This window comes from Anarrhichthys ocellatus, unplaced genomic scaffold (assembly GCF_004355925.1).
Source record: "Anarrhichthys ocellatus isolate YVR2014 unplaced genomic scaffold, GSC_Weel_1.0 scaffold15, whole genome shotgun sequence".
Lineage (NCBI taxonomy): Eukaryota > Metazoa > Chordata > Actinopteri > Perciformes > Anarhichadidae > Anarrhichthys > Anarrhichthys ocellatus.
Window position 1 is genome coordinate 6,111,074 of NW_022280045.1, and position 21,329 is coordinate 6,132,402.

General features: G+C 40.3%; 2 protein-coding genes across 7 annotated transcripts in view; both read left to right on the forward strand.

Moving 5' to 3' along the window:
• Positions 1-1,846, forward strand: part of LOC116387582 (phospholipid hydroperoxide glutathione peroxidase-like) — a 4,031-nt gene extending 2,185 nt beyond the window's left edge. Inside the window, exons 5-7 of the mRNA XM_031854833.1 lie at positions 804-828; positions 959-1,018; positions 1,283-1,846. Coding sequence (XP_031710693.1) covers positions 804-828; positions 959-1,018; positions 1,283-1,315 — 118 coding nt within the window. The 3' untranslated portion in view covers positions 1,316-1,846. The remainder of the gene's footprint in view (positions 1-803; positions 829-958; positions 1,019-1,282) is intronic.
• A 95-nt stretch (positions 1,847-1,941) lies between these two features.
• On the forward strand, positions 1,942-16,281 carry LOC116387581 (phosphatidylinositol 4-phosphate 5-kinase type-1 gamma-like). Of its 6 annotated transcripts, none has more exons than XR_004213026.1 (17): positions 1,942-2,951; positions 5,760-5,788; positions 5,963-6,052; positions 6,211-6,341; positions 6,441-6,558; positions 7,836-7,988; positions 8,527-8,826; positions 9,090-9,298; positions 9,389-9,472; positions 10,559-10,607; positions 10,789-10,873; positions 11,038-11,211; positions 11,939-12,095; positions 12,219-12,287; positions 12,376-12,934; positions 13,201-13,753; positions 14,594-14,680. XR_004213026.1 is itself a non-coding variant. In XM_031854829.1 (17 exons), exons 1-17 carry the CDS (start codon positions 2,858-2,860, stop codon positions 14,829-14,831), a joined length of 2,391 nt encoding a protein of 796 aa, XP_031710689.1. In that variant the 5' UTR covers positions 1,942-2,857; the 3' UTR covers positions 14,832-16,281. The 6 variants fall into 6 exon arrangements, 4 of the variants coding, with proteins under 4 accessions (XP_031710689.1, XP_031710690.1, XP_031710691.1 ...); XR_004213025.1 differs by having other exon boundaries at positions 14,597-14,680; XM_031854829.1 differs by lacking the exon at positions 13,201-13,753 and adding an exon at positions 14,829-16,281.
• Positions 16,282-21,329: the final 5,048 nt, after the last annotated feature.

The window sequence follows — 21,329 nt, forward strand, 5'->3', positions numbered from 1 at the left end:
GTGTGTGTGTGTGTGTGTGTGTGTGTGTGTGTGTGTGTGTGTGTGTGGGGGGCGGGCACACTTTGTCAAAACGTTGATGGATGGGTGGGTGTCATGACATTATTGGTTGGTACTACGTAAGCACACGGATGATTTAAATATTTATTTTTCACAATGATTTAGTGTTTAAATTTCTACATTTGCCCTGAAATGGGAACACTGTCATACACCTCCTGTTCAGTTTCTATTACTTCATCGCACTACTTTCTTCCTCTTTCGTGTCTCGCTTGCTTTGGGTGGGGTAAAGTTGAAGAGATGATTCTCTCATGGTCATCTGATTACAGCATTGAACTGTGAGCTAGTGGTGAAAAGGGCATTTAAATCAGTCCAGTACTTACATGCTACTATACCAAAATCAATTGTGTTGTAAATAAAGTCCCCTTAATAAGCTAAGTCTGAACAAACAGCATTCGTCGTCATCTCTTTTCGTCTTGATGCCGTATGTCGGAAGTATAGAGTATAAAACATTCACGCTATTTAGGCTTAAAAGGTGTTTTTTTTTTTTTTTTTTTTTTTTTGTGGCACAAACATCAACACACACACCTGCTTGGGGACTGAGCAAGAGGAAGTGCAATTCACCATATTTCGGTGAAAATATGAGTCGTATACTGAGCATACAGCGGTGACAGATCATGCGGCTGCAGGAGTAGCTTGTGAAGTTAATCTATAAACTGGTCACCATTGTAACCAACTTGAATTGAGGCTGTGCTCCATGAAGGTTGAACCCATAGTTTGTAATGTAATATTTGTTTCCCTCTCTACAGTAGCATCAAATGGAACTTCACAAAGGTAATTTTCTAGTGGGCACTGTCCCTTTCTAAGAAGCATCTTCTGTCAAAATTTGCCTCAACTGCATGAACAATACAGTAAAAATATGATAAATAAAAAGCTAATATTGTAATGCCTTCTTCCTCAACAGTTTCTGATTAATAGAGAAGGACAAGTGGTGAAGAGATACGGGCCAACGGATGATCCCAGCGTAAGTTGCATGCTGTGAATGCATCAACTTTCTCATGATGGTGGTGCTCACAATAGTTCTACTTCCATTTAATTAGAGCTTTATTAATCTCAGCCTATTGGAGTTTATTCACACAGTTTGTTGCGTTGTGCTTCAAAGTTTATGGATTATAAGGGTAGGGGAACTGGTAATTAATAATCCATATGTAATTCAGATTTATAGTGAACAGTACATATCTGTCCATGGTGCTGCAATGGTAACATTTTGACTTATTTCTCTTTGCAGGTGGTGGAGAAGGACCTGCCTACGTACCTGTAATACTGTCTCCTATATGTTTGTTTGACTCCTGACCTCTCCCATGGACTTAAGGGTATTGGTGTGTGTGTGTGTGTGTCTGGACCAGTGACGGCCTGTCTGTAAACCCAACATTGGGAAGGGCAGGCCTGATGATCCCCAGCGTGCAACTAACTCCCAGAACACACCCATGCCAGACCCATTAGACCATATGAGAGGACATTCATTAGTTATGCAAACTAGAGACTCCTCACATCTTACTGCAGACTCAGCCATTCCTCTTTCCACTACACATACCATGTAGTCCTTTCTTGATGTTAAGTGACACGTTTGTTCATGTGTCAATGTCCATTTAATGTAAGGACATAAGATGCCATATATTTATTAGATTTCTGAAAAGCTACTGATAATATTATTTGCACTTAACTTATCGAAGGTTCCATTATTGTATCTGTAGGTCATGACTTGTCATGTGATGAAATTGGAAAAATAAATGCTGTCCAGGACATTAACTTGTCAATTTACATGCACCTATTAAAATCATGAATTTGCTCACCTGCTGGCTTCAAGAATGGTTACTTAAGAAGTTTGGGGGGGGGGACAATTTGTTTAGATGGTGTAAAGCGAATGCACGGTTTTGCTCTGCAAAACATAAACCAGGTTTTAATTAGTGTTGGTAGTAAGGCTTCCTCTTGTTTCCGTCCTTAGTAAAGCTTTATTGTGCCAAATACAAGTAAATAGCCTCATTGCATTTTTTTGGGTTGACATGTAGAATTGTCTAAATGCACAATTGTTTTTTTTTTATATAATGTACAGTCCTACGACTTTATTTTATGGGTCTGTTATACAAGTATCTTACTAAATTCCCAGAAAGTTTCCTTGATATAACTAATTGTAGGGGAAACAGATTTCCTCAAAATACCTGATGCATTTGAACAAAAGTAAATATTAATAAGTTATTCATGTATAATTGGAAACTCTGTATTTTCATGGTAAACTCGCCTGTTCACAAATTTCAACTTTTTCATATGTTTTATGTGGTCTGCACTGAAAAAAAATGGTTATGCTAGTAATTAATAGGACGTTTACCAAAACAACTTCACAATAGCATCTCATATTATCTCTTTATTGTCAACCCCCATATATTCTAATTTTTTTGAGAATAAGATTCCCTGCTGGTGGTCGTCTCCATTAAAAGCAGAGCCTTATTAAATGTACCTACAATTTTAAAATGTCAACAGTTTCTTACCTCTTTCCGGAGGTATCTTGTAGCCAACTAACGTTACTATTGTCGGTTTTGGGAAGATGATGCTGTAGCGGCTCACGCATCAGCCGTTGCGTGAGAACGATGACGCTCAGTAGCGGCAGCGATGATCAGCATCGCTGGCTCAGACCGCGTCCCTGCGTTTACCACAATACTCTGCGACATGCATCGTGGAAAATTATGTAATAATTGCAGTGAACACTGAAGAGGGTGAAATGACAGGATTTCTGCATTGTTTCGAAGCGCACACCGCCTCATCTTGCACTCACTGAGGAAGGATATCGTCGGGAACAGTCCGGGAGATGGACGGCAGGACTGCGGAAACCGGGGATGACGGGAGGACGAGTGAGGAAGCTGCCGCCAGCCTCTGTCTGCAGCTCGACCTGGGGGACACCGGTTCGTATGTCTCTCATTTAGCGTCCTTGTCGGTCAAATAGCCCCGTCATTTTGGTGGTCCACCGACCGGCGAGAGCAGGTGCGCTGGTGGTAGAAGTTGGGCATAGGTGGGCAGCATCCTGTCAATCAATCATATCTGATAATAGATTTTTCACTATATCACTGTACAGAGAATAAATATGTATTTTTTGCCACGGAAGCAGATCCAGAAAAAATTATCCCTAGAGGAACATAAGATGTGGAAATGAATAATAAATTGCTTGGTTAGATAACGGTGTCAAGATTCAAGTCACCGCTGCTCTGTTGTGAACGGCCCATGGTGTCGGTGGCTCACTGCACGCTGGCACACACACACAAGGTGCACATTAGGGATGTGTACACTACACATGGTGCCATCAGACCTCGAGACCAGCTGCTGGATAAATGTTAGATCGTACCTGAATGAGTGTGGAGCTATTTATAAACACACATACAGTAGTCGTGTGTGTGTGGCATCACCAGTAGCTATATACCTTTTGTATGACATCAGCACACAGTGTCTCTTCTCCTCACCCTCTTGTCTGTCTTCATAATTCATTCCACATCCCTTGCCTCCTCTTCCTAGCTAAATCTGAAGAGTGCTTTACATAATCTGATATGGAATTATAACATAAACCACGCACTAATCCCTTGTGGGTATCAATTTCCAGCATCGCTGTGGATGTCATGGCTGAAAATACGACACAACATTGCATGACAGGTTTATGATATTTCTGTGCAAATGATTGATGAAGGAAAGCAGACGTGATCCTGATCAGTTTATCAGGTCCAACATGTTGTCTATGCATGTCCATGCATGTGTTCACAGTTACGTTGGATGTTTGTTGTGCACACATGATAATTACTAAATCCACTAGCTTATACTTGTGTGCAGAGAGCCTCGAGGCAGAAATCTACTCCTGTCACATTAATGTCACAGCAACAGGCCACCACTTTCTCAGTTGATAAGAGAGATCGAATCCTCTTTATGACAGACACACACACACACACACACACAGGCCTTAAGGCATTTTTTCTTAACATAGTGTTTCATTGCAAAAACATCTAAATGAGCTTTCAGTGAATGCAGTTTAACACTAACATGTCCATAACAAGCCATCTTACAGGTAGCCTGTTCTGCACATAGTCATCAGAAATGCTGCAGTGTGCTTGTCCTGTTGTTTTGCATGCAGCTCAGTGGCACATTATTCTGGCCTGACCCTAATCCCACAGAGACTCTTTGTGTGTGTGCGCCTGCCCCAGGATACTCCTTCTCATTGTTCTGCCTGACAGGCTTTGATGCAATGTTAATCTGCAGGTTACAGGTGTGGCCAGCCGCGCCTGTGTTGTCACTGCGTGACGGGGGCCACAGGAAACAAGACAATGAATGAAGTTATGGGGACACACTTATTTTTGTTTGTGCAGTTGCATGCTGCATGCTGAATTTGTTATTTTTGTCCTGTCCAATTTGTATACCCTTTTCTTAAGTTTGTTCCATGTGCCAACAACTACTGAAATTTAGAACATACATTCATGGTGCCCAGGGGATGAATTCTGATGACATTGGTGATCACCTAACTTTTATACATTTTATAAAATCTGTTGCATGTTAGTTTGGATTTTTAAGAATTCACGTTTTATGATTCTTTCATTTTGTTTGCACGTACTGACCTAAAACAACAATTCATTATGTTATGGATGACACTATTATTGTGCTCTGCCATGCTTTAGTGATGGCAAACTCTGCTACAGTGGGTGCAGTACTTTAACATGGCTTAAAGATTCATTATCCGGGCTCTGTCAGCTGCACTTCCTTAATCTTCAACCTCACATGACCTGAAATTTAGCTCGATGATGTAAACCATTTCGTTTGTGTTCGAAGTACTATGAACTGTCTCTTTTCCCATTCACTTCCTTCCTTTCTGCTCTCTCTGCTGCGTCTTTCATACACAGTCACATTACATGCCCAGTCTCGTCCTTCATGTAAGTGGGAAAGAGTCTTCCTAATCCTCATGTGTGATTGGCCGACAATGTGATCTGGAGATTTTAGCCAATGACAGAACTCAGATTAGGGAGGAAGTCAATCCAATAGAGATTGTACCTTCTCACTGATCCATGGATAGAAAACACTGGCTGCTCTCTGCCGTGGTGGTTTTGGGTTTGCCAGGAATTTTGCTGCATGTCTTTCTGGATTAGAAAACAATTGGTTACCTGTTGGCACTGAACTCCTCTGCTGGTGAGTTGACCGCCAACTGATTTGGAACAAGGTTAATTAAGTTCAATTTGATTGAAAAGTTGCCAAATTCTCTTTTAGCTCTATCCGGTGCAATAAATGTATTGTGCATTTCTCTTTTTAAATAAACAATATAACAAAACGAGTAGCCTGAGCTGAGGGATGTGGATCTGGTTGTTAATAAAACAATCGCACCAAGCTTGTTCCTTTTGCTATGGAATATTATATGTTGAAAATGCCCACTTTTCTGTGCACTTGAAGGTATTTACTACAGATCCTGTTAGTCTTGATGCTGGAGGGTAATCCCCCTGAAAAAAGTGAAATAAATAAAAACAACGTATGCCCTAATGTTGAGTTTATTGTGCTCTATGTCATGTACTCCTTGTGATGCCCTAAATCTATTTGGATAACAATCATAAAACCCAGTGGAGTCTGATGCCAAAGTTGACATTCTCTGTTAAATTATTATTTGCTTAATCAGGCTAAATATTTTGCACTGATGTGGACATTTCTCAAACTATGTCTCCTGCTCATTCTGTCTCTGTCTCTGTCCACAGATTCAGCCAAGAAGGCGCAGATAACAGAGGTGAGAGGTTACTTCACGCTACACACCTGTCTCTGTTGCTTTCTTCTCTTTGCCTTCTTTCATCTGCATTGGTTTCCTGCATTGTTCAATCCTTCACCTGTGATTGTGCACAATAAATGCGTAACCTTATAACACGTACACATTTGCATTCCCCTTTTCTCTCCCTTGTAACAGATGCCGTCCCCATTCGGAGTCGGCCTTGCCAATGAGAAAAAGATTGGCCATAGGAGGGTAGATGCCTCTGGAGAGACAACATATAAGAAGGTCGCCCCTCCTCTTCATCTGTCTCCTTGTTTTTCTTGATCTTTTGCCTTAAATACTTTTTGTTGGTTTGCTTGGCATCACGATTTCATCAACTACGTTCCACCCACACCTGAAGGCAACACTACTCTGTTGTTCTTTTCTCTGTTCTCCGCCTCCAGACTACCTCCTCTGCCTTGCAAGGGTCCATCCAGCTGGGTATTGGATACACTGTAGGCAACCTCAGCTCCAAGCCTGAGAGAGATGTGTTGATGCAGGACTTTTACGTGGTGGAAAGCATCTTCTTCCCCGGGTGCGTTTGTATGAGCGTGTGTTTATGTGAGGGCGAGTGTGTGGCAAGTATCTAATAAACCTTTAATTCATCCTGTCTGCCACATTTTGCTCCATACAGTGAAGGCAGTAACCTCACTCCAGCCCACCACTACCCAGACTTTAGGTTTAAGACCTATGCCCCTGTGGCCTTCCGCTACTTCCGAGAGCTGTTTGGGATCCGACCAGATGACTACCTGGTGAGATATTTGTTTTTACTGATGACTGATGCTGCATTGTCCGTATTTTAATGCCTTAATGAGCTGTGTAACTGAAATGTTTTCTGTTATAAAGAGCATCAGCAGTGAAGTTAATATTTACACGTCATACAGAATTATTTGCCTTCCCAATGGTTATATTATTGAACTGGTCCACTGGCCAGTTCGTGATATTAGATAGTTGGAATAGAGCCATACCGACGCAGTGTAGGTGGGTATTATATAATTCCAACAGTAATTTCTATTACAATGTCCTTGTCTATGAACAAAAAAAGAAAGATCTAATAATATTTCATATTTTTTGTTGTGCATTGCATGTTTATTGGAATAAAATACACACAGTCACTTATTTTGCATGCAAGAGTGCACACATTCAGTATTTACACACACATTAGCTGCACGTTACCTGTGCCAGAGGGAGATTAGCAGATTAAAGCTTTCTTTTTTTAAACAAAAAGTAGCAGCAGCAGACAGAGTAGTTTGTGTTTGCATGTGTTGCTGGTGGAGTACCAGTATAATTGCATGGATTTGACTAAGTCTCAGAAAGTGAAATTGCTTTGTTAAATTAACTATAAGCAATGGACACTTTCTCTTACTTCTCAACTCAAGTCTCCAGATTCTAACCAGCTTCTTTAGAACAGGGTTGATTATTATTGCTGCAGTTTTAACACAATTCTTGCTAGTGCAATGGTATGCAGCATGAGCAAGAAGTGGGTGAAAGTAACATTTTCACAGTTAAATGAGTAACTTCACTGTAGATACTAATACTGCAGTAAGGTGTGAAAAGTCATAATGTACAGTTTACACTCCTAGATGTGTAATTGTTTGCACTCACACCCATCATGCCTTTTTGTACTTTAGACACTTGCCCTGTGAAACAAAGTTCCTTTTTTGCTGCAGTTGAGCAATGCCATGTGAGTGGGTGGATGTATTAGTCTTTTGGTTTGATTATTTGAAAGCTCTATTGGATCCAACATTAACAGTGCTACGCAGCCCTGCAGTACACATGAAGTGTTAAAGCGAGGATGAAATTAAAACTGTCATTAATCAAACATCTGACATGAAATTACATTTTCAAAGACCTTTACCAAAAGGACAACGGTTCCTTTAAAACAGGCAGCGTAAGCTTAGAAATTGATAAAGTCTGCTTTTATGACAGTTGTATGTAGAGACACTTTCTTTCAGAGAGTGGGGTAGTGTCCGTGTCTCCAGGGGTAGTGATTTAAATCTCTCTTCCTCTGTGTCTGTGCTCTTCTTAGTATTCTATATGTAATGAGCCACTGATCGAGTTGACAAACCCAGGAGCTAGTGGCTCCATATTCTATGTGACCCGCGATGACGAGTTCATCATCAAAACTGTTCAGCACAAAGAGGCAGAGTTTCTTCAGAAACTCCTTCCGGGGTACTATATGGTAAGTCAAGCCGAGCCCCTCCCTCATCAGAATCAATTCAGTCGCCGTTTCCAAATTGTTTTCCATTTTCAACATGCATGTTATAATGATATATTACATACTGTGTGTGTACAATTCAACATGTAGTATAAACAGAGTGTGTAATAGTGTGTCTATGCTGAGATTTTGGTATGTGGGATGTTTGTGTACATGTGGAAATGCTTAAGAGCTACACAGCAACTGAAACTCCTAGTCTTATCTTAATCCTCTTTATCCTACCCCCTGTTGTTGTCCGCGGTCAGCAGTGACGCCAGCAGATGACTTTGTAATAGATATAAGGGCAGAGGTTGTACCTGACCGAGACCTGGGCTAAGTACTCCTTAATAGGTTAAGCATGCAACCAGTGGACACACACAAGAGTTGGCTGAGGCTTGTGGAAGGATCACGCTGTCCTCCAGGTGCATGGTACTGAGGCTGAAACACAAGAAACTAAATGCCTTATTAATTTAATTCTCCCTGTCTCTTCCCCTATGTCTGCTGCATGAACCCACATCTCCAGAACTTGAACCAGAACCCCCGTACTTTGCTGCCAAAGTTTTTTGGCCTCTACTGCGTCCAGTGCGGGGGCAAGAACATCAGAGTTGTTGTGATGAACAATATTTTACCACGCTCTGTACGCATGCACCTGAAGTTTGATCTAAAGGGCTCCACATACAAGAGGCGAGCGTCCAAGAAGGAAAGAGAAAAGTCCAAACCCACTTTTAAAGACCTGGACTTTCTGAATGACGTTCCTGAAGGCCTCACTCTGGACCAGGACACACACAGCGCTCTAGTCAAAACTCTGCAGAGAGACTGTCTGGTGAGAAAAGAAGAGCGGGGAGATTGATGAATAGTACTTTGTAAAAGTAGATTAACACTGGGCATTTTATTTTAACCAAGCAGCACAGCCAACTACACATTAACTATTTAACTGTTTGCTCAGTAGTTGAAGAATAGATGAAGAGAGGGGAGATAAAGTACATTTTGTATTATTATGTGTTAAAAAACAAATGTTGTAAGTAACATTTGAAGCTTGAAACATAATATGTAATTTTGGAATATGATGTGTATGTTTCATGTCAGGTTCTGGAAAGTTTTAAGATTATGGACTACAGTTTGCTGCTGGGGGTCCACAACAAAACACAAGCCGAGCGAGAGCACCAGTCTCAGGGTTCACCTCCAGGAGGTGGGGACGAAAAGAGGCGTGCAGCTCAGAAAGCCTTGTATTCCACTGCCATGGAGTCTATACAGGGAGGCTCCACATGCAGGGACACACTGGACCACGACGACACGTTAGTCACCATTTATAATCTTTGACCTGTTTGCCCTTATCATCACATTACATTTACAAACGGTGTTAATGTTCTCCTATCTGCCTGTAGTATGGGTGGTATTCCAGCGGTGGGTAGTAAAGGAGAGCGCCTCCTGCTCTTCATTGGCATCATTGACATCCTGCAGTCCTACAGGTAGGCATGAAAACAAAAAAACATCAGAAGTTAAAGGTGCCATGTAAATATATGCAGGGGTGGGAGTAGTTGCTTTGTTTGTACACGCATTACGCTTTACTTTCTATTGCTGTGAACGCCCCTGCAGGTCGGAACAACAACTTAAAAACAGCTGACGTGTTGTTTACACATCTTCTTTGTAGTGTCTATGTTGTTACCGCATTATGACTTAAAGCTCAAAACCACACTGAAGTCGACATGAATTGTTTCTAATGTCACATGCGTGATATTTATAAGGTTGTTTAAAAACTCAGAAGTGAAAAGTGGTGCTTCTTTTCCAGCATAAAGAAAGCTTTCAGAGTTTCCCACAGTGTCAGATGTCTTCACCCTGAACCTCTACTGCCTCCTCAGTCTGATGTACTGTGTAAGGTTGCTCTCGTAATCAGTCTGCCCTTCATCGGGTTTTTCAGGACACCTTAAAATGAGGATTGTTCTCTGGCTTCAAAGTCAGGAAATGATTAGTTTTAGACAGTAATCCAGGCATTATGTGTCTGCAAGGAATATTAAAAGATGGAGTGAGATCATAAGGGAAAAACCAATCCCAGACTTGTCAGACTGTTTTTAATCAAATACTAATGGAGGAGACACATAACAGCTAGTAAAGTGGTAATCCCTAATATTTCAGTCTTGGTTGATTTAGAATTGTTATTTGATTGAAAACAAAGAATTGTGCTTTGAGTTTAGCAGTCTAGAGTCTTTGGCTGCATACAAAACTCCATACCAACAAATATTGTGCAAAGGAGGGAATGTCGCCACAGACACCTAGTTCGTAATACTACAAATATATAAATATTGCAATACTTTCATCAGTGGGACATAGGCTCAATCACCATTGTGTTACCTCGAGCAGCAAAATACAATTACTTACTTTAAGTGTTGACGTAAGAAATGTGTGTGGTGCCTAGCATAAAACCCAGTCTTTTAAAACAGATCTTTTTATTGCACACATCGTGAGTGGGGCTTTAGCCTCTGATTCAGAGCTGCCAGGTAACCACAGTAAGTCACGGAATGAGTTTAACTAAATAATTCAATTGTCTTGTCTGACAGAATGATCAAGAAACTGGAGCACTCTTGGAAGTCCCTCATCCATGACGGGGTGTGTAGCTTTCACATAACTCTTAATGTAATGTAATAGTCTGTATCCAAGCAAGACAAACCTCACCAAATGGTATTTCTTTACCTTATTTTGTCACTGTGTCTTTTATGTAATACGTTTAGCACATTGATGGCATTATGTATGAATAATTAAAACTAAGTCTTTTTTTATTGCCCCACAGGACACAGTGTCAGTTCACAGACCTAGTTTCTATGCTGAGAGGTTCTACAAATTCTGTAACACCATCGTCTTCAAGAAGAGCAGCTGTGAGTTTACAAATGTGCAGCAGCCATATACTCCTGTAGTGGGTTATGTTTGATGACAACAATGCCAATAAGGCTTAACTATTTAGTTTTCCTCCGTATTAATTACAGGAATGCTTTACTTTTTTGAATGAGAGCAAATTGTAATCGATCCCTTGCTTTTACAGCATTGCGGTCGTCTCCATCTAAGAGAGGACGAGGGGCTCTCTCCATGTCCAAGTCCAGTGCAGGAACGGGTTCGAGTGAGAAGCGTCCCTCTCTGAGTGATGAGAGGCAGGAAAACCTGGACAACTTGGAGAACCTACGAGGAGATTGCAGCTTCCCCATGCTGGAGGACAATGGTAGTTAGCTTCTAGTAAACCTTTACTTGTCTAGGATAATAAACAGACACGGTAAACACAGGGTTCATTAAAGGATGCTTACCAAACATCTAAACCCAGTATAAGATTGATAGCCCTCTGCCCTCATCAAAGCTAGTGAGGAAAAGCACTGTATTTAAATAAACAGTGAACGTGTGAGTGCCGGTTTTCCCTTGTTACGTTGTGTCTTTCTGAACTTGGCACAAAAACGGTTTCAGTTGTCTGCCACTGAGCTCCATTTCCTCTTTAAATTAAATCAGGCGAGCCTTTAATGATCCCTGTGGAGAAATGCAGGTGCAGCAGCAGTATAGTAACAACAGAATCAAAGTAGAGGTCAAACCCTTAACAAATCAAGACTAGATATGTGTTGACAGATTCTATAGAAAAGTGAAATGTTAGGTGTCGGAGCATGCATTATTTGCTGCCCACATCAACACTCCTAAAGGCGGTAAGAAATGAACAGAATGTGACCATGTGAATACAGCTTATGCAAGCAATCCACAGCCTTGTAAATGTCCGACTGAATATGAAAGTCCTGGTCACATGTACAGCTTTGAGTGCAGTACACAATTAGATGCCAGTAAACTTCAATGAAGGTTTAAAGGACTTTGTGGTACAAGCACACATACAATCAATTCAGTTCATTCATTTCATAGTATATTTTCCTTTCTCATATTTAATGATCATCTTGGTTGATTATGCCTCTCAGGGAGAGAGCCACCCTGCACTCCTCCTTCCTTTGAAGATGCTACCACAGCTTCTATAGCCACCACTCTCTCCTCTAACAACTCCTTACCCACAACCCCCTTCGATACACCAGAGCACCCACGCTACCGGAGACAAATGCTTTCCCCAAGTGTGGCCAGGTGAGAATAATCGTATGAATATGCAATGATGCATCTATAATGACGATATTTTGTGGGGGGGAAAAGTACTGTGTGCGCTGTCCCCACTGATTTCACACCCTTTATTGTCATGTGTACTTTCAGGGTACAGAGAGAGGTAGTTGAGATTCATGGGGAGAAGCAGGACACAATTACAGTGGAGGTGGAGCTCAGGTACACGTGCATAAAACAATACCACAGTACAACGTTCATAGCAGCCTGTGTAACAGTATTTTAACATTGCTCTTTCTGTTTCGTACAGTAAAATCCCAAAGAGCACTGAGCTCACACAGATGACAGAGATGACCTCTCCCAGCCATCTGTCACCTGATCACCAGCTCCATGCCACTGCCTCATCCACCCCTCCTCCCTCTCTTAGTCCATCCTCAGCATATTCCTCCTCCACCCTTCCTTCTTCCTTTGTGTCTTCCTCCTCCGCTGCTCCATCAGCTAGCCAGTCGTCTTCCACACTTGCTTCATCCATCTGTCCATCCACCAAACCACTCACCTCTTCCACCGCTGCTCAGTCGTCCACTCTTTCTTCTCCAATCTCTCATTCAGCTGCTCAATCCAAACGTGTCACTTCGGCTCCAAACACCTCCACCCTCCCACCTGGCTCAGCGTTTTCTCCCATCTGCCCTGCGTCTTCTCACTCCTCCACCCAGAGCCCCTCTCACCATCTCCCCTCGACCCCTCCCTCCTCCCACCCTCCAAGCCCCCAGGTGCCTCAGCAGGCGCTGCAAACTCCGTGCAATCAGCTGTCTGTGTCCAGCAGCCACAACTCTTTGGATGGAGAGGTGCAGGTGTCTGACATCTACTTTGTAAGTCCCCATTAGCTAATGTCAGTGCTTTGTGTTTTTTAATTTTTTCAGATGATATTAAAAAAGTGCCAAGTAGTAAAACAAAAAGGAATGAACTGAGAGTTGCATTTTTCCTGGATCTGATGTATCAGTACACATTCTTATGACACTGGTCAGTAAATTGGAGAAAGCTGTCTTTGGTTTGGTTTTGTTGACAGTCCTCTTCCCAGAGAGTAAAGGTCATTTCCCTTCTCCTGTTTTTCTTTGATCTACTGGGTCTCTCGCAGTGGCTCAGTCAGGACAGCGTGATAGAGTTATGATGGTGAGGGGGGGAGGAAGGGAGGGTGTGTGTGTTGCAGCGTGCACGTACTATGGGGCTGCTCTTGCTGTCCAAAACGCTTTTATCCAAAGCACGAGGCTGCCACTGGTCATAGTTCATGCTTTTGAATACAACTCTATAGGTTTGTCTTTCCTGCACAGCATGATGTTTTTAGATCTATATTCTGCATCCATGCATCATGTCAGTGTCATGCTCAGCCCTCCATAATCCTCTCTCTCTGTTTAAATGTGTTTTACATCATAGCATTCATTCTCCACTTTCCACTTTCTTTTCTCCCTCTCTCCTCGATCATAACTGCTTCTCTCTTCTCACATCTTTGCTCATAGTTCTCCTCCTCTGTCTAACAATTCATTCATTTTTCCTGTGCACACACTATATGCATTTGTGTGTTCATTTTCATGTGTGTGTGTCCATCCATCCATCAGTATGCAGATGGCAGATACTGGGTGTACTCCCCTGTTCTTGGCCGTCGTAAGCTAAACTCTAGCTTGAGTTACAATGTAAGTCACCACCAAAGTAGTTCGAGTCATTTGTTCCACGCACCATGGCATTGCTGGTCGCTGTTCCCTTGGGACTGTCACAAGCACAACTTTATTTAGTGTCAAAGATTGCAAAAATAGACATTGCAGATTAATAACTCCAGCTTCTGAAGGGCCATTACATGCATTTCAATGGAGCATGCATCGTTTTGCAACAGCAATTTAATTATTTGAGGAACTTTGACCTGCAGTTACTTAACTGTAGCTAGCTTGTATTGGCTTTGTGCTTTAAGAGATCCATCAAGCTTTCGCCCTGTAGCACTCAGGGAGATTAATGTTGTCAGTGCTTTGCTAGGATGAGATCTTCCTTCCTGACACTGGAAATCACCTGTTTATTAAGCTGAATTCTTTTTTACATTTTAAAGCCCCTGAAAACATGGTTTCAATTATTGATATATTAATTTAATTTCTTATGTGTAATAACCAAAACCGTTCTGACTTTGACAGAAAGTTGTGTGTCTATCGAGGATCCCATCTGTCATGATAAGACGCTGATTGGGAAAATGTGATTTTGGGGTCTTTGAAGTAAACCAGAATATCCAGATTATATCATCCCTTAACTGAGACCCTGTAGATTTTACTTAGCAAATTGTCTTTTTAAACAGTAATCATGAGCTGACCGTGAGCACTCTGTGTGCATCTTGGTGCCCCCAAAATGCTAAATTGTACCGGGCTGCTCTAAACCATTCAGTGAGTGGGGAATATCTTAATTGATCATTCTGTCCCCTGCTCTCCTCTCATTCCTCTCCTCTTGTCTCCTCTCTTCTGCTGCTGCCCTCTGCTGCCTGTGTTCCATAACAGCAGACTCAGGAGGACCGGGGCTGGGTGTACTCTCCTCTGCACTACAGCTCAGAGTCCAGAAGGGGCTCAGATGGGGAGAGTGAGACAGTAGGTGTACAGGCCATTAATTATTCATCGTCAACTCACAGAACAGAAATGAAGTGAATTAACTGTATTTTTTGCTGTGCTCCTCTCAGCATTCCTCCTACTCATTCTCTTTTTCTCTCCCTCTTTATTTGTCTCTCTGCTCTCTCAGTAACTCACAGTGGAGACAGCAGTGGTGGGTGGAGCCAGAGGCTGTCCCCATATACAGAAGCTGTGAGGTTCTAATAACAAAGCTACCAGGACACTATGAGAATTAATGCTATAGTTGCCCAGGCTGCATGTGGGAGCTTGCTTTGCCAACAGAGACTAAAGGAATTAAGTAAACAACAATACAATCATGCATACATTCAAACAAACATACATACATAAAATGTTGTGAAAAAAAAATCAACTGCTGGACAATCTGATTGATATCAAGCAGAGAAATAAAGTTTAATCACATGGTAAAATGTGCTGAGTGACACTGTGAATGGGGGCTGTTAAGACAGGTATTGTTACAGCCCTGCTGCCTGCTGTGGAGGTTTCATGAGTCACGCTGCACTGTGCCAGCTTTGGCTATGCAATTTGGATATATGTATTATTGATTTCTCTTTTTGATTAACTACTTCAGAGTTTATTCATGCATTTATTTTTCACTAGGGGCATGTCAAAGCTGTATATCATTTTATTTTAGCACTTTATCAATGGACATGTGGCTGAAATCGTATTTGTCTGGTTATTTTGTCATTAATTATTGTTTGAAACACTCAAACACAGTTCATGTGTTATGTGCTGTGTATGCACAGTGTGTGTGGTGGTCCACTTAAGAATCTTTGATCTGACAATGAATGGTTGTGTTCAAAATGCCTTATTGACAAACTCATTTTCATAACTGTTTTTAATATTTTGGTCACTTCTAATTATTTCAAAATAACGAAAAAATATAAACATACAGAGTATTTTGTTGTGGGTGAATACCAAATATTTGAAGAACAGTTACAAAATATATAGACCATGTATTCACACCTTTTCAGGATTTAGAACCAAAAGATCAACCGCAAATAAAGGGAAAAAAATCAAAACTTTTGTAAATGATAGATAAACTGTGTGTGCTTAAGCACATGCATGTCAGTTCGTACGTGCCCTTATGTCTCAGTGCGTGCATGTGTTTGCATGCTTATTGATGTGTGATTGGGAGACATTCTGTCCTGCCTATTTGTCAAATTGTCAAAAGCTGTACTTCCATTTGTTGTAATAGGCCATGAAAGTCTGAACCAGCTACAAGCATGTTGGCTGTGTGAAAATATGCAAATAGTCTTCTATGACTGGATTAACCATCAATGGCCGAATTAAACAAACTGAGCTGAACTGAAATAAACTTAGATTTTATACAGTTTGGTAAGAAAATAAATCGACTGTTGCCACAGACAGTACCTCCCTTCTTCCATACATGGGGATCAACAAGACTAACATAATTAGACTTCCTGACTGTGTCGATAAGCACTGCTGTAACATATGACTGTGTTATTTGAGTCTGCTGACGTTAACCTGCCTGTTTGTAGGCAACAGTGTTTGTAGCTGATCACTGTAAAATAAAATAAAAATTATATCGTGTAAAAAATATATATATATCTATTTTGACTCTCTAATGTTATGTGCATATAGTCCACTAGATGGCCCTACAATGTCTCAGAAAGAAAGTGTAGTTCTTAATGCTGCCACATCTTGTGTGGAATCTCATACAGTCATGCATACTGTAGTCTTGAGCTACTTGAAAATGTAAGACTTAGTTGCACTGTAAAATGAAATTACACAAAGACATATGCCAGTACTTGAGCTGCCATATGCCATAAATCTTTTTATTAGACCTAAAATGAAAGCTTATATTTAAAGCTTCATACTTCAAAACCCCCCACAACACAGTGACATTTAAACACTCGCAAACGTAATGATATGAAATTGTGATTGCTATAGTGGTGCTGGCATTTTATTTATCTGCAGACGCTTTGCTGCTAAAAATACACTATATAAAACAGACAAAGATCAACATGGCTTTAACCACACACACACACATATATATATATATATATATATATATATATATATATATTGCAATTGTGTGCGGGTACACATGCATTGCTCTGTGTATGTGTGTGCTTTATGTGTAAGCCAGTATTACGAATGTCACTCAGGGTGACAAGTCAGCCATGTCGGGCCATGATGGAATGTGCGATGGACAAGGATCAGCACCCACATGACCAATTGTCCTGGAATTAAATTGTTTCCCTCACCCTTTTTTTGTCCTTCTACCGGTGAAAACACTTTTTGCTCCTTCTCTTGCCTACTCAATATCCTCCCTGATATTCAGCCAGGTGGTTATTCCTTCCCCAGTCCAAAAGTGCCAGTGATCGACTAAGGTAAAGAATTGTTAAAGGATGTGTCTAGATATATTCTAATATGTTTCTTATTAGCAAATTGCATTCAAACTTGAAATACAGTATCTTATTAATCCCATGGTTGTCCAGAAACTACTGAAAACACATCAATGAGCCAAACTGTTGTACTATTACTTTATTACGATGAACAGGCAGTGTAGTTTAGTGTAGGGGATACTCACTAAAGCACTAAATACGTATACATCATCAGCTGGAAATAGTCCCTAAAAATGCACTGTCAACTCAACTTTTGAGTAACATTTGCAAAAACCAGAGTGGCCAGATGTTTACGGTAATTATTTGGGCTTTGCTATTTTTTTTACCTGAAGGGATTCAGGCTGGGAAAGGTAAAAAAGAATAACAAGTATAAGAGATGGACTGACACATTGTTGTATTTTCATGAATTCGGTTTACAATAACAAAAGTATGAAATATCAGCCTTTTTCTCTAAGTCAGAGGTCAGCAAAGTTTTAGAAATTACTTTTTTTGTTAAGTGATTTACAAAGTAAAGATTAAGGTAAGCAATAAGTTAAGTTATGACACCACAGCATTAAAATCTACAACAAATCTGTAATGGATTACAATCTGTAATTAAAAAATGTCATAGTATAGTATATGCAATAAAACGTCATATGTGAATAAAGACAAAATACAAAAATATCGTATGTCTTGAAAATGTCATAGTATAGCGTGCCATTAAATGTTGTACTGTAGTATGTCAGATAAAATGTTATAGTATACTATATCATAAAATAATTGTAAATATGTTTTATGATAGTATGTCCTGAAAACAGTCATAGTATAGTATGATAAAGTCGAGAGTATACCATGAAATGTCAGCATTGTGTGCCACGAAAAATTCATGAAAATTCATAAAGGAATGAACAAAAAGATTCATAGTAAAGTATTTAAAAAACTTTCATAAAAATGTCATTGTATAGTATGCAGTAAAAAAAAGTCATCAAAAAGTCATAATATAGTATTCCATAAAAATGTCTTAAAAATATCATAGTACAGTATTTCATGAGTCATATATAGAAAAGTCACAAAAAAGTCACTGTAGAGAATGTCCAAACAAGATATAAAATAGTCATAGTATAGCATTACATAAAAAGTCATGAAATAGCTAGTTAAAAAAAGTCTGAGAAAAGTCATGGTATAACATGTCAAAGTCGTGTCAAAAAACATAATCAAAAAGTCATAGTACAGCATGTAAAAAAAGCCATAAAAAAGCTGATAGTATTGCATGTCGAAAAGTCATAAAAGCTCATAGTATAGTATGTCAAAAACAGTTGTAAAATCTCATAGGGTGGGATTTCGAAAAAAATTGCAAAAAGTCATAGTATATAGTATGTCGAAAAAAAGTCATGGAAAGTTAAAGTATAGCATGTCGAAAAAATTCATAAAAAGTTATAGTTTAGTATTTTTAAAAAAGTCATAGTATAGCATATCCAAAAAAGTCACGGAAAAGTCAAAGTATAGCAAGTTTGTAAGAAGTCATAAAAAAAGTCATAGTATAGCATGTTGAAAAAATGTCATGAAAAGTAAAAGTAAAAAGTAAAAAAGGTATAGTATAGTGTTCTATAAATACATTTTCAATAAAATAAATAGTATAGAATGCCATAAAAAATGCAATAAAAAGTAATAATTTGGTATGCCATAGATTATATAGAAAATAAGGTCATAGTGAAGGATATCATAAAAAAATGTCATAGTTTGTCATAAAATGTGAATGGGAAAAAAGTTCAAGTTACTGTAAATAACAGTCTGCACAACTGCCAATCTCTGTGAAGGATGGGATTTTATATAAGTGGGCATTTAAAAAATACCAAAAAACTCCCTTGCAGCACTTATTGCCAGTGTGACGTTGGTTAAACCATTGCGGGCTTGAAGTAGCAAGGTTTGAAGTCAAGGTTTCATGTTGGCATCCGATCGACATGGTCCTTTCTAGGTGGTTGCATGTCCTCCTAGCGTCCACCTGAGGCTGCTCTGGTTCCCTCCCACAGTCCAAAATCATGCATGTCAGATGGATTGAAGACGATATGAGGTATGAATGTCTTTTCATGTTTCTGCTCCTCCCCCAGCTTTCTGCTAAGTACATGCTGAGAGGCATAAACCTGTGACTTTGAAAAGTACCATCGTGGTTATCAGGGAACACAAACCAAAAATCATTCAGATCGTGAAATCTTTTAAAATGAGAACTTCAGAACTATGACTTTATGGTCATTTCTATTTTTGCTTCCACTTTATGGTAAGATAAATCATGGAGCGGCAGCATCTGTACATCTAAGATGGCCCGTTGCAAAGCTAAGCTTTCATCTGCAGGACCCATAAACAAATGCCTTTGTTCTTTCAAAGGACAGAGGGGCGAAAGCCACAACAAACAGGCAAGTGTGTGTGCCTGTCTGTGTGTGTGTGTGTGTGTGTGTGTGTGTGTGTGCGTGCGTGTGAAGAAGAGCCAGGGAAGAGGAGATGGTGTTAGAGAGAGCAGCGAGAGCAGAGAGAGATCAAAGCAGGGGGTATGTTTTTGAATCTCTGTGTGGGAGGTGTATAGCCTCACCTACCCAGAATGCCCTGCCTCACTTCTTACATTCCACTCAGGTTTTAGGAGATTCACTTTCATTTTCAGCTGGTTTATTATGATACTACCTCTGCACAATCCTCTCCAGCTATTCTCTGAGAAAACTGTGACTTGATGTGAACAAGCAGTCAACCTCTGATCTGTGATAGTGAAGCTCTGTCTCCCACACACGTCAAACCTGTATATAAAGCGAAACATCTACAACATATCAACAGAGTCTCAGTCTCATTACTCTTACTACTTACATATACTAAATATACTACCACTAAATTAGATCAGAGCCCACCTCCCTTCTCCCAATCTCATGAGGTAATCGACGTGTCGCTTTTTAACTCAGCATGAGAAGTTACAAGCAGATGTCTATCTGTCCACACAGAGGGAACGTCGTGCCCTCTCACACACACATGAAAAGCCATAAAAGCCTCTGTGTAGCGTTGTCAGTGTCTTAAGGCAGTGTTTATCTTTGGCAGGCTGAAGAAAACAAAGCCATCGATTTCTAATCCTAATCCCCTTCTACTGCTTCTCTCTTATTGATCATCTATCCATCCTTAATGAGATAGGAGGGATAGAGGAATGGAGGGCTGATGAAGGGCAAAACTTTCCCTGCTGGTGTGACGTCCTTTTTTCTCTCCACCGATCACTTTTCAATCGGTCTCTGTTGCTCGTGGGGCTTTCACTGACCCGACGTCCTTTATGATGGAATAGAAAACAAACGCAGCCTTGGTGCTTGTGTGGAGGTTTATCAAACCTAGGGGCTTGCAGAGCTGTAGAGGTTTCACCGAAATATTGAAATTGGATGACATGGACGAAAGCACTAAACACACAGAAGCACATGCATAAGGACGTGTTTCCCCCGGGCTCTGCTTGTACTGAGTCTAAGATTCATTCCCTCATCCACCTGATCTTAAAACAAATACTACTGAAGCTGTTGAGAGGATGATTCCCTCTTGCTGGTACTTGCACACGATTACGTCTGCTCTCTCTGGTATACGTCTGATTCAGTGGAGTTGGCTTGATGCTCATGTTGAGGGAACCCAGTTCCCTTTAGAGGAGTTTTAGTTAATTATCTTCCTCAATACTAACTTTCAATGATTTATCAGTGCCTATTATTGGCTTCTGCTATTCTATGTAGTTTAATTGTCACAGCAGATTTTACATGTTAAGTTGGTTTGTCTTGTCAGATCTGTTTTTAGCTGCATTTATCATTACTATTGTATGAGCAATTCCCTTGGTGATGAATCTACAGAGAATTACTACCTGACTACAGTTTCCCTCAGCTATGAAGTCTTTTAGCGTCTTTCAGTTCATTGTTTTGGTTTTCCCGCCCTTAGCTCTCATCAATCTTGTTCCCAGTCTCAGCAGGCAACTATTTCTAGCGTAAAAGCTCAGATAAACCTTCTGTGTTTCTGTTCTTTTCTTTTACCTTTATCCAAGTATGCTGCACTTCATTCCTGCTGAGAGACATTTTTTGTTATCGTTGTATTGTATATCTTATTTGTGCTCCATTCCTTGGCATTTAGCAAAAACTACTGATCTTTCAGATCACTAGACTAGATATGACATTTTGACTTAAATGTTAAGTTTCCCTCCAACTCATTTTTAACAGATGCTTATGCAATCACAAATTTCCATGACTTGAAGAACAAATGCTTGACCC

Bases quoted from the DNA above. Each gene is read 5' to 3' on its own strand.
- LOC116387581 (XM_031854829.1), top strand. From the start codon at position 2,858: ATGGACGGCAGGACTGCGGAAACCGGGGATGACGGGAGGACGAGTGAG. The intron at 6,559-7,835 runs GTGAGATATTTG...TGCTCTTCTTAG, and splicing joins TCCGACCAGATGACTACCTG to TATTCTATATGTAATGAGCC. The intron at 10,874-11,037 runs GTGAGTTTACAA...TTGCTTTTACAG, and splicing joins CGTCTTCAAGAAGAGCAGCT to CATTGCGGTCGTCTCCATCT.